This window comes from Martes martes, assembly GCF_963455335.1.
Source record: "Martes martes genome assembly, chromosome: 6".
Taxonomy (NCBI): domain Eukaryota; kingdom Metazoa; phylum Chordata; class Mammalia; order Carnivora; family Mustelidae; genus Martes; species Martes martes.
Window position 1 is genome coordinate 10,269,807 of NC_137893.1, and position 13,721 is coordinate 10,283,527.

General features: G+C 43.5%; 1 protein-coding gene across 6 annotated transcripts in view; it reads right to left on the bottom strand.

Moving 5' to 3' along the window:
- ARID1B (AT-rich interaction domain 1B) overlaps positions 1-13,721 on the bottom strand; it is a gene marked incomplete at its 5' end in the record, with an annotated part of 439,771 nt that overhangs the window by 117,150 nt on the left and 308,900 nt on the right. For all 6 annotated transcript variants that reach the window (XM_080805572.1, XM_080805571.1, XM_080805568.1 and 3 more), the window contains one exon: positions 9,847-10,090. In XM_080805572.1, coding sequence (XP_080661698.1) covers positions 9,847-10,090 — 244 coding nt within the window. The remainder of the gene's footprint in view (positions 1-9,846; positions 10,091-13,721) is intronic.

Below are 13,721 nucleotides of genomic sequence, written 5' to 3' on the forward strand. Positions count from 1 at the left end.
CCAGTCACCTGCTTTCCCAAGCCCTCCAGGTGGTCCGGATGCACGCTGGGTGCCCTAGGAAATGTCATCGAGAACCCTGATGACTCACAAAATTACTTCTGCCGCTGAGACCTCTGCTTAGAATCCCGATTCTTCTTAGAACCAGCGCCTATTCAAAATCTCCCTTTGGACGCCTAATACACATTTCCAATGTAACATGTCCCAAACCAAACACTTGATTCCCCCTTCAAATACTTGTTCCTCCTTTGTCTTCCACTGTACAGAAGCCAATCTTAGGGGTCAAAATCAAAACCCTTCTGCTCCCTTCTGCTGCTCACACATCCAGACATGACCAACCTCCCCTAGGCTAATGAAGTAGCCCCCTAAGCCCATCTCCCCGTTTCCACCCTCGCCCCCTACAGTCCACTCAGCAGCCAGAAGGATCCTTTTAAAGCCTATATTGGATTGTGCCATTTTCTGCCTTCTCTACCTGCCACGTAAGTTCCTAAATCCTAATCATAGCCTACATGCCCTTTGAAAACTGGCTCTTGATCACTGATCACTCTCTAATCTAACTGCCTACCCATTCTGCCCCCATCTCCGCCTCTTTATTGTGCTCCAGTCCCAGTGACTTCCCTGTGTCTCCCCGGCCCAGCACACCAAACGCGCTGCTGATTGGGGGCCTGTGTGCTTGTTCGCTTCTCCTCGTGGACACCTTTTTCCCAGACATGCACATGGCTCGCTTCTGCCCTTTGTTCACTGAGTTCCCAGTGTGAATATGAATTTCTAAGAGACACCTTCCCCAATCACCTCCATCTAAAAGAAGCCACCTCACCCCCCCCCCCACCACAATACCTGACAATAAATTACATACTTATTTGCTCACTTCCCAGCTTTCCCAGTAGAATTTAAGTTTCATGAGGACAGGGCCTTTGGTCACTCACGTTCAAGTGCATTTCCCCCAATTCCTAGAAATATGCCCGCAAAAGAAGATACATTCAGCACTTGGCGGAATTAATGAATGAAAGAGAACGGTAAATGAGGACGGAAGGAAAATGAGCCATTGGGCCAGCTGGCCTTCCTCAGGAAATCACCTGATTTATCCAACAGCAAAAGTACAACATGCTCCTTTTCAAAAAGCCACCCAATGAATTAATACATTTGGCATCCTCAGCAAGGTCACATTCTTGGCATTCAGCTATATGCATTTAATGTAGTTTGCAAGTACAAACTCCTATGTCACTTTCTGTTTGGAAGGGAGAATATCAACATTAACAATCCTTGGTTATATCATTTATAAACATGCAGATGTGAATTATTAAAGATTAATGCATTTTAGGATTGGTGTCGGCATTCCGTTTGTCTCATGCCGAAACCAATTCTGTTCTTCATTAGTCAATGACAACCCATATCACCCTGTTATGGAAGAGAAATCAAAGGTGCAAGGGTGTGAGCTGAGAGTAAGTGATGAAACTGATTAGTAAGAGACTTAACGGCTATAATCAATCAACACATCATCATAATCCTGGCTCCAGGGTTATGGGAACAGAGAGAAATAAACATAACACCCACCGTAAAAGGGTTCTGTTCCTTTCACAACTGGTATCTATTCCATATAGAAAATACGGTAACACAGATCAGAAGTTTGTAAAATCAGCTTTAGGGGCATCTTGACTTTTACATACTATTCATTTTATCATCATTTTACAAAATGCATAGTCGAATGATTTGGGAAACTTTTACTTCCAGGCTAAGATTAGTTCACAAAAGCTCTGGTACTCTCCATTCTGATTCCTCGCTCCCCATGAAGACAGCGAACAGCGCAGGTCAATGCCAACGGCATTTCACTGGTCGCAGCGCACTGCTGATTCAAGGAGCAACACTCAGTTAAGCCCAGGTTTAGAGGGCTGACAGTCTGCTCAGCTCAAGAACTGAAATCAGTCAACAAGGTGATTTGAAGCGCTTCTTCTGTGAACAGTGTAAAAAAGTAATGGAGAAGCAGGCGTGGACTGCTGGATCAGTCACAGCTAATCTTACAGAGCGGGAAGGAGACACAAAGTACTAGCCTGGTGACACAGGCTTTTTCATGTTTTCGTATGCAGAAGACCAAAGAAAGGCAATGGAAACCGAGGAGAGTTTAAACTGAATTGCATAACTTAATTTTAACTGAGAGGGGGAGCAAAACCACCTGGAAACGTGTATTTTGAGAAAATCTTCATGTTCTCTTATTTCTGAATGTGGGAGGAGTGCAAGAGGTTTAATTTGAAACTGATTGGGAATGGAAGAGTTGAAAAAACTTCTGCTTTTCTCCAATTACCAGAATACCTGACTTGGGTCAGGAGGGGCCTCAAAAGGAAAAGGGTAGCTCAGAACCAGGGGGCAGCTGCTTCAAATGCAAGGATCTGGCGGCAGGTCAGCAGTGGGGAGCCTGCCCTCTAGAAACAGCAGGAGAATACCCAGGACATCCACAAAGTGCTGAGTCTCTGTAACCTGGCTCCTGGTCTGAATTTTACATTAGTGCCCTAAAGGGGAAGGCTCCAGTTCCGAAGCCCTATAGAGATGCAATCCTATCTCTCTCAAAGACAAAATATATTGTTGCTTTCTTAAATGTTGCTAAGCATCATTTGGAACGGATCTGAAATTACTGTTTTGTATAACATACAAATAGTTTACTTTGTAAGGGGAAAAAAAAATACTGGCTGAAGTTCTCCACGGTTTGTAGAACTGCTGAATTGATGTTTTCCAGGCTGCCACAGATTAAAAACACGGATGTATCAATGGCATTTTGTGTTTAAGGATTTTTTTTTTTCCTGCTCAGCTTGCCAATAAGCAGCACGCATCTTCCTTGCAACAAGCTGTTGCAGGATTTCCACTTTGAGAGAAGCCAAAAAGGAGCACTTGATAGATGTTTTAAAATAAGATTACCAGGTAGGGGGACTCTGCACGCTTTCAAGTAAAAAATGTGTCATTCCCTGCAGTGCCGTCCCTGAGAAGCTCCTGATGGGACCATGACAGGAAACTGGTTTGGAACCACTTACACAGAGTGAAATAAACTCAGAATTTTACCCTGAGTTTTAAGCAAAGATAAACTAAAAAGTGGAAAATTTCCTTATTTAGGATGGGTTAGGCTTTCAGTCCTACCAGCTCTAAAAATCCAAGGGGAATGGGTTTAAAAAAATCGAGAGATACGGCTTGCACCCTCCGGTGTTCATTTTATAGGTACTAATCTTGACAAATTAGACCAGGAACTATCATTTCCTCTCACTAAAATCCTTCCTGTTCACTCCAGCCTATGACTAACTCCTAAATGCAATTCATTTTTCTCTTTCCCATTATAGCATCCTTCCAGAATCTGCTTGTCTGAATGTCAAATTAAGCAAGAAAATTAGTTTTTTGACCAGAGTATCTTCTTGTTTGTGTCTGCAGCTCACAGACATCTTCGCTCTCACTTGGCTAAGTGGAGGGTAGAAGCAGGTGAGGGCTGACATAGGCTATACCACAATGCCGCCCCCGAAGAGTCATTTTCCATATTTAATGAAGTATGTGCCACCCTTTTTGGAATTCATTCCTTTAGGATCTGAGATCTTCCTGAGGGGTACAAATTCATTAGGACTGGTTGGTGTGCCAGATGCATTGCTCACCATCCAGGCACTGACATGATAATGCTTCAGAGAATAAGGCTTAACGGCAAAGTAACCGGTGCTTTAAGAGAGTGAAAGGGCTATCCCTGGCAAACCAATTCTACAGGCTCTTAAAACTCGTGATCCTTCTCGAAGGATAGCAGCTGAAGGTATTTGCTGGGTCTGAGCCTGCACAGGTCAAGGGGCACAGAGGGCCTGCGGGGGCGGGGTGTGCACCCCTGGGAGGCTCCTGGAAGAAGCTGTGTCCTGGGGGGCCATGTGCAGAGGTGACCCCCGGAAAATGCTCCAGCTAACTGCACAGAAAGGGAAAGGAGAGCTTCTAGAGGAGAGAAGGCATGGAGAGCTAAAGATCGGAGCAATGAGGACCGCTCTGGAAAGATTAATGAAAGACTTTGCTCCACCTCGCCCTCCTCCTTCATGGTCTCTCACTCTTAAACAGCCCTGACCCACAGCCTCTCGCGTGCGCTTTCTCTGTCTCACTTGCCCTCTTCTGTCTGGCAGTCAGGCTGGGGAGGGGCGATGTGGGAAGGGAGACCTCAAACAGCAAGGCACATAAAATTTAAAAAGAGAGAGTTTTACTTTCATATTTGGTGAAACTTTATCTCTGTTTAGGATGGGGTCTTTGACTGGTCTTATAATAAGCACCTGGGATGAAGCCAGAAGGAATGGCCATGAAAACAAATATGTATTCATCATGATCCTAACGTGAATACAGAGATTTGTATCTTTGGTCATAGCCTGTTATAATCAATGGCCCTTCTGCTGTCAGATGAAAGATGAAAGGGTCTTAACTCCACCTAAAATTGGACTTGGTGCAGATGCCAATTCCAAAAGAAAAGAAAGGATTAGGAAAATCTATTCGGAGATTTACAGTTAATATCCTTAGATCTCTGTTAACAAAACTAATGAATATTCTCAGCAGTCTGAACATTTCAAGTGTTTATAAAAATGTTTTATCGGGCTATGAACAGTTAATTTTTGCCTGCCCATCACCACTCCCCACTGTATGTTCACCCTTCTTAATATTTAAACACTGTTGCTGCTTACAGCACATGGAGGAAAAAGCTGACAAAAGCCTTTGGCCAATAAAATAAAAATAAAAAAAAAAGTTGGGCTTATTTACATTTTTGCTTTGTTGGTAAACTGGCATGGTTGGCTCTGGAGGCAAGACAAGTGAAATTAACACCCACTAAATCTTCTGGCAACAGCAATGCATTCTGATGTGCTGTGTCAGCTTCGCTACGTGTTAGGACGAATGAGGCCCAGTGTAAGACCTACACAATACATTCAAGACCCAATCGTTTATTTTCCTAAACCCAAGGTAAATAACTCTAGGATGTGAGCCAGTAAGCAGCAAAAGTACAACGGGATCATTTATTAGAAGGGAAACCACATGTCTAACATCAGACCTTTCAACTCAATTGCACCCGACATTAGATTTGCCTGATTTAAATGTGTATATACATGCACACTACCAACTGGAAAGATGAAGATATTTCATTTCTGTCTCTAAATATAAATACACCAATATAAAGAGGAGGGAGAAATGAAGACAAAAAGTAAAAACAAGAAAATGTATCATGGCACTGGGGGAATGTAGAACGTATACATTTTGTTTCTCCGACACTGGTTTACACTGAACGACCAGGGCTGAAATTCTTCAACTTCTAACTATAGACTGCTGCAGGGCTGGAGCCCAATAATGTGCAAACAAAGGGAGAATCCATGTGGCTACTCACCATAGAAAATCTCCATCCTGCTTTTCAAAAGAACGCAGGAAGGAAAAGCCCCACTGAGCTAGGGATGTGCCAGGGCTGATGCAGTGCCAGCGTGCATCACAGTAGTTGTTCCCATGACACTCACAATGTTTGTGAGGCAGCAGGATAGGAGGGCAAATTTGCAGTGGGTGGAGAAATGGTTTAACGGGCAAGAAACAGATTCAGCCATTCGGGATGCTTTCCTGGGCTTTTGTTTATCTACCTCTGTGATAGTTCTCATTAGCTGTCAATTTCATTTACCAGGATAGAGATGGAGAAAAATGATTGCTCTTTTTTTTACAAACCCTGGGAGGCCAACAGTAGGAAGAAGCCCCCACAACAGTTTGGCTTTACCCCATCGCAGCTATGGGCTACACACCAGCTGCGCATTTTAACAATGACTTGCCGGAAAGACAATGATTGAAAGAGTCAATCTGAGACACACGGAGAGGCAGGAGCAAACTAGAGCGGGAGGTAATGGGAGAGAAGTGAGGTAAGAAGACACAAGTTAGTGCTGGGAACAAGAGGAAGGAAAGGGGAAAAAAGAAAGCGCAAGATTACAGACAGAAAAAAAGGGGGATGGAAATTCCAAACAGACTTTCCTAAAGCAGCAGTTGGAGTCTCCTGCCCTGGGCAGGATATCAGGGGATCGCCACCTGATACCCGTACTTCACCAGGACAGACTCAAAAGCAAATACCGTATATCAGATCTAACGTATGGATTCACAAAACTCCAAGATGAGGACCCGGGATGGGAAAAGGAAAAGATAAGACTACTTAATAGGCCTAATTATTCTCTAAGGGAAGGTGTCTTCACATTTGGTTAAATAAAAAAAAAACCATGAACTGAATTCATGACCATCTCTAAAACATGGTTTTATTACCTATGACCAAGTTCACACAAATACATTAAAAAAACAAAACAAAACAAAACAAAACAAGGGTATATAGGCTATGTGGGGGGAAAGAGAAGACCAAAATTTTTTTCAACAAAAACCTGAATGATTTTTAACAAATCCCCTTCAGATAATAACACATAAGTCTTATGATGAGCATCTATCCAAAACCGATGTTTGAACATCCCTGGGCTCAGCTTTGGGGACAGAGGAGAAACAGGTAGCATCTGGATGTAAGCCAAGGAGGATGACCACCAAGAGGTCCAGGGCAAGCATGCGGATAGAGGTGTGGCTCCTCTGTATGAATTAAAAAAGGGCGCCTCTTCCCACAGGAGAGTAGCCTGAATTTTACACTCATTTACCTTACCCCTCTGGGCCATGTCGTTGTTCAGTGAGCAACTTGTTCAACTGTGCCTGGCCACTAATAAGATGGTACTGATCAATTAGTTGATGCTGTCTTGATACATGCAAAAGCGTGAGAAATAACTCTGGATTTTTAAATTACCTCTATTGTTAAATTATATATCAGACTGCCTGCCCATCACATCACACAAAGATCAACTTGCCTATGATCTAAATGAAGCAAGGGTATAGATTCTCCTTTTCCCTTTGTGTTCTGGTCTCCCCTCGGTCTTCTCAGACCCAATCCCCAAGAAGATCAATCACTAACCTACATCCTTTTTTTTTTCTTTTTTAAGTTAGGAGAAACATGGATTCAACTTTGTGAAACCACATATTGTGTGTTCCCGGATAGCTCGAAGGCAGTCCTACTGAGTGACTTCAGTAAACACAGCAAGTCATCACCGGAAACTCTACATGCGTGTCTTCTGCATTATACTACAACACCACTGGATTAAGAATCCGAAGACTCGCTGCCCAAACCAACTGTGCTGCTCTGGACAGTCATCACGGGGGCAAGCCTAGATCTAGGTCCCAGGCAGTAGTAACCGTAACCACAAGAGCTAACACGCGCTGAGTGCTCACCCTGCGCCCGCTTTATACGCATCAGTACACTTAAACTTTACAGGAACCCTAAGACAGATGGTTATTACCTTTACAAGTGCAGAAACTGAGGCACGGAGAGGCTTAGAGGCTTGTCCAAGATTACACAGCGAGGAAGCGAGCCCCAGTAAGAGGAGGTGCGAGCAGAGGATTATAAAAGTCCATCCTGCTGAAGTATTATCCTGATTCCACCCAGGAGAAAAGTCAACAGGTGCCGAAACCGCTGACCACATTTCCCGGGTCACTTCTCTCACAACACGAACACGAAAGAAACGTTCCATTTGCCGTGCTCTCCTCCACGGCGCTCAGCAAACACGGTTGCGGATCTACCTGAGGAGAGTTCCTCCCCGCAGACGGACCCCGCGCTGGGTGGGTCACCCCTTCCCCGAACCAGGCAGACGGAGAGGGGCTGCCTGGCGTGGAGGGAGAAGTAAAAATGGCGGCCCCGGGCAGTTCGCATTTCTGACCCGAGTTTAAAAACAAACTTGATGCTTTAAACAACATTTCCAAGGAACCTGAGACCTTTCTACTAAAAACTTCCTTTCCCAGGAAGTGGGCACAGAATACTATTCCGGCCCCCACCTGCAGGGACCATAAGGATCAGACCTCCACGTTGTCTTCCGGGAGCAGCCACGCCCTGCGCATGCGCACGACGGAACACAGCCGCGCACCCGGAAGCCAGTGCCCCCGCCGAGCCGCCTCCTCCAGGGGCTGTGCCCTCCTGTGTCCCAGGGGGGATCTTTTCTTGTGGGGTCTGTTCTATCCACATCAAAACCCAAAGGGTGAAACGGACGCTTCAAGATCCCCAGCGGAATGATAAACGTATATGCGCAATTCATCAGACTGTGAATTACCCATGTCAGGAATTTTAAACGAAAAACTACAGTATCTTTACACCTCAGAAAAGTTTTCATTGAAGTTATTGAGAAAAGCGCTTTCGATCCAATTTAGAAAGCAGTGCTTTCTTGCTCGACAAATACGGTAGCTTACATATGACTTTCCTATGTTTAGGTAGGTGATGCTTCAAAAACCATCTCATAACCAAACACTGCCTCAGGAATTCTGAAATACAGAGTATTCATAGCTTTAAAAATGTTAAAAGCAGGTAAATCCAGGTTTTACTACAATCTCTGTAAGCACAAACATTATTGAAAGAAAGGATAACATCGAAACGTGCTAAATTATGGCTGTTATCTAAAATATGGATGAATCTTAGAAACAAAATATTTAGTTAAAAAAGTAAATTCTAGGAGACCATTTACAGTACGAAGGGGGTAAGCGCATTTCCTGTTCTGCCAAGAACCTTCCTAGTTTATGCCTGTTGTCCCATGATTATTAACAGCAACCCTTCCCTGCCCCCAGAGTGTCTCAGCTCCGCTGAAAAATGATACAGTCATTCTAAGCATGTTTCTATAAATACGCTTCTCTAAATCTCAAAACTAAATAAAACTAATGATACATACGCTATGAATTTTTATACTAAATTCTTGAAAAAAAAAAAAAACCCCAAAACACCCAAAAAGAACTAATAAAAATATTCAGAGAGTATTTGAGGCAGGGGAGAGGAAGAAGCCTGAAGGTAAGGGAGGAACACATAGGTAGACACAACACCACCAGTGATACTCCCAATTCTTAAACTGGACGGGGGGCTTAGGAGTATTCTTTGATAGCTATGTCTCATGGTTAGCACGTTCTATATGTTTATATACATATATTTATATATAAAACATCCCATCATAAGCATTTTTTAAATATGAAAGAAATAAAATGGTAAGAAGGGATAAAACTACCATGTATGCTTTCAAGAGAACTGAGTAAACTATCAGCAAATTTATCAGCAATTTAATATTAGTTCTAATGGGTTAGTAAGAGGCATTTTCTGGCAGGCGCTTAGATCATGTTAGCAAAAGTTAGAAGGGAAAAAATTACATTCAGTTTGCTAATACAAGAAATGGGTGATGTTGACCTAAGAAAGCTGGACGCGACAGACAAACAGACAAGCCTATGTACACGATAAAGGAAACAGAAGATACAGAAGCAGTAAGACCACTGAAATACAAATGCCAAGAGTTAACTGGAACGTGAACTCCTCCTATCAAAATCAGTAACAAGGACTCGAATGTGTGCAGGCCAAGTAAAACACAGGTGAGTATCAGCACGAAACACAGGCTACCAACGATCTGCCATGGCATAAATTGAACAGAACCGTACAAACTGAGGCCAATCCTTGTGCACAGTCTCACCTTGGTGGCACTTACTAACAGAGCATCTTTGTGAACAGAATCATTACAAAACATGCTGAGAATAAATAATTTTCTAGCGTGGGGTCAATGTCCAAACCAAAAATATCAAAGTAACTGGTGATTTGACTGTTTATATTTATTGGCTGAGTATCTTTAGGAACTGGAACTCTCAAATGCTTTGGTGACAATTCACAGTTATGCTTCTAATCCACGGTCCCATCACCAGGTTTTTCGACAGTAAGAAAGCAGCGGCGTGCGTGTTGCTCTTGGCGAACACCAGGTCTGTCTCTGCCACACAGTAAAATAGTAATTACCGAGCAATGAATACCTGGAATACTAGCAGGAGAAATCGGGCCGGATCGGGACTGGTTGCTGCCCACAGGCGAGCCGACGGGAGAAGGCGATGGGCCCCCGGGGATGCTGGAGAGATGGGGGGATGCGTGTGGAGAGAAAGGTGACTGAGCCGGGTTGCTCTGATCCCCTTGGCTGCTCGTGGATCCAGACGCACTGACTGCTGAGCTCAGAGTTGCCTCCGTTCCCGTGGGGAGGTCATCGATGGAGCCAGACAGGTCCTGAGAAAGACAGAAACACCGTATATTTAGGGAGTAACACACTCGGATGTGTACCTGACCAAAAACCTACTTAAAAGTTGTAACAGTGCCCCTTTCAGAGTCAGTTTTTCTAGATAATGCCCAAAATTCAGAGTGTGGCCACTTGTTATTAGAAGACTTTCAGGAGATCTCTTGTGAGTTGAACCCTAAAATCCGTTCCGGCCCCAAAAAGTAAAGTTGTACCTCTCTTCCATAAAGCCATCCGACAGCTTTCCTTTAAGCTGCCAGCACCTAGTCCAACACACCTGCTCAAAGAGTCACAGGAAACAGCACTTGAGGTGGTGACTTACCATCTGAATGGAATGGTGCCTTCAACACACTGAAAACCACTGTTCTGGATCCTTCTATTTAGAGTCAACATTGAAGGACTGTTTGGATTCCAAGCTATAATATTCTAATGGAACAGCATTTATTGATTTATTTATTTGAGAGAGTGCGTGTAAGTGAGCAGGGGGAGGGGCAGAGGGAGAGGAAGAGAGAGGGAATCTTAAGCAGACTCTGCGCTGAGCATGGAGCCCAACCTGGGGCCTGATCTCACGATGCTGAGACAAAATCAGGAGTCGGACGCTCCACCGAATGAGCCACCCAAGCGCCCCCCAGAGCAGCAAAATTTTAACCAGACCTTGTGAGGAAAAATTCTCACATTCTAAGTAACTGTAAGTGCCATTATAATAAAACAGTGATATGTATATTTTTATATGATATTGTGAAAATAAATCCCTTTGAGGTTATGTTAGCAGAAATGAATCCTTATGTCATATCTTACTTCTTTATAACAATTTTAAGCAAAACAAACAATTTTTAGTGCCAACTAATTTGTCCGTAATACCCTGTAAGGCAGTTATTAAAATCACCCTTTGACAGATACAGAAACTGCGACTCAGCTAGTCAGTTACTTTCGAAGCTTCCCCCACTGAGGACAGAACCATCTGCTAAAGGGGACGAAGGGAGGCTGAGGGAGGAGAAAGGAGAAAATAGTCTTCTGCACCCTCGTCAGAATGAAAGGAGAGACTTTAGCTTGGCCTTCCTCACTACTGTGGCACCAGGGCCCAGAATGGGTCCCTGCCAGCAGGCGGTCGGTCAGTCAGGTCACTAAGACGCTCCCAGGTCACTAAGAGCCCGCAGATCCAGGCAGGGCCCGGAGCTAGTGCTGGCTGGGCTCTAAAGGCTGAGTTGTGGTATAAAATTATTTGTCTTGATGATCTAGGACTAAATGCTGCAGAATGGGATCAGAAATGCTGGGTGATGTTATTGCCTACTAAGCATATTCGGTTCTAATTTATACCCTCGACTCATTCAACTTTATTAATGTTTAATTTTACCTCACTGCTTACTACTGGGACTTCTAAAACTAGGGCTTGGAAAACTGGTGGAGGTAGATACTTAGGATCTAAAGAACGAATCTAGACCAGCAAATACAAAAGGGAGCAGGTATAGCACAGCTGGTTACAGCTCTTCAGGGCCCCCCCAAATGTCACAAAGCAAACTCAGGATGAAGATCCCAGTCTCCTGGAAAGTATATCTGTTAACCATCTGCTATATCATATAATTAACTTTTTTTTTTACAGCAAAATTGCCAGTGATTAAAAAAATACGTTCTAAATAGCTATGTAAACCTCACAAAAATGAATGCCACAGAAAAACAAAAATTTCTTATGCTAAGAAGAGTGACATCTAAGTAGAGAATACTCTTAAATGTCATATAACTGTACTTACGAATAACGAACATAACAGTAACAGCATAGATTGAACCCATCACCACTAGAGAAAGTATCATTAGATTTCCAAAATGAAATATGGGCAAACAGAATCCTATTTTCAGAATTCAGAGAAAAAAATATATATAGACATTTCTACACAGGGCACACAAGTTGCGTGATTTTGCACATATTCCGCTGGTAAAACACTGTATTTGACTTGATTACCGGGTTCAACAATAGTTCGATTCAGACTTGGAACCGGACACAGCTTTTGCGAAGCAGGGTCAGAAACAGAGGGAGGTTATTAAGCAAGTGACATGCTATGTACAGCGTAGAAAATACTCACACTTCAGAAATCAAGGCAATTATCTGAGTTTCTAGAAACAACACTGAAGCTAGCAGAGTGTACACGTGCACACACACTGACTTGCTGAAAGACAAAACAGGGCAAGTTCCAGAGGTCCCGCACTCCCTCCCCAGGCGGAGGGCTGACTGCTTGCGTGCACGGCCTCAGGGCCAGGATGGGTGCAGGGGTGTGGGAGAGTGGCTGGGGTCCTGGGTAATTCTTTAAGTCCCTGCTCCCGAGGCATTCCTTTCCTAACCCGATGTAACCAGTTCATAGAAGTGTGGAGGGACCTCTGGCCGGGGGCTCCAACTGGACCCTGCCTATTTTTGCTCTGCCCACCAGCCCAAGAATGACCAAAGAAAACGACCGAAGAAAAAAATCAAGAGTAATTTCAGTGTCTGTAACAATTTACTGGAACACTGTCCCCGCCATTCCTTTAATGTATGGCCCATGGCTGTTTGGGGGGGTACAACAGAGACTCTGACAGAGACCCAGGGCCCACAAAGCTTAAAATATTTAGAAAAATATTTTAAGTGTGCCAACCCGATTCAGGGAGCTTCAGTATTTGTGGTATGGCCTCTCCTGCCTTCGCCTGTTCCTTGGGTTGAAGAAGAGAGACGGGCCACCGCTGAACTGCTTGGTGACATGGTGCCTAGAGGGAACTGCAGAAGGTTCCCCAAGAACAGGGACTGACCGCGTGTCCGCATCCACTGGGAAAACAGTGAATGGGAGCCAGAGAGAACCGCGCTCTCTTTGAAGACCCCTGAATAACCCAGAGAGCCCCCAGCGAGGCTGGCTGGTGGGCCCCAGGTGTAGACGCACTCTCTTAATACCTAACGGATGTGCATCACCAATAAACAAAAGGTCAATCAGACAAGAATCAGTCGGGAGGGGGAGATAGGATTTGATGCTTCTTTAGAGAAAAAGAAATTGGTAGATAACTAGATATAAAACCATTATCTTTTATTATACTACATATGGGATTAAGCAGAAAAGACAGATTCGATTTTTTAACACATCATTATTTGAAGTTAAATAATCTTATGCAAATCTTTCTTCATTAAAAAAAAATTACTCAGAAATTTGTAAAATTCTCCGCACGACCTATAAATTCCTTCCCCGTTCTCCCTTAAAATTCCAAGTTATGGTTGAACAAGTGACACGCATGGGTGTTAAGAAGGCTTCATTCAAGCTGCAAAAGCATGAAAAACATTTCTGTTATTCAACAAGCTGATCGAGGAAGTACCAAGAGAAAAATATAAAAACGGTGGCTTTCTTAGTGTTCACATGTCATCAGAATTTCAGCACTGACTAGATCTCAGTGTAACAGAAGAGTAATAAAAAGATATAATTTCTATATTACTATTATACATACACGTAACTTTTATATGTAAATTATAGAGAAATATTCCCGCCCTGCAGACACTCGGGGTATCCATATGTACAGCTATCTTAAAACATGTTAATAAAAGAAGTTCAACAGTGGTTTAAACATTCAGCCTAGTTAACAAAGAAGCTCTGTAACTAATACTCCTCCAGAGGACAA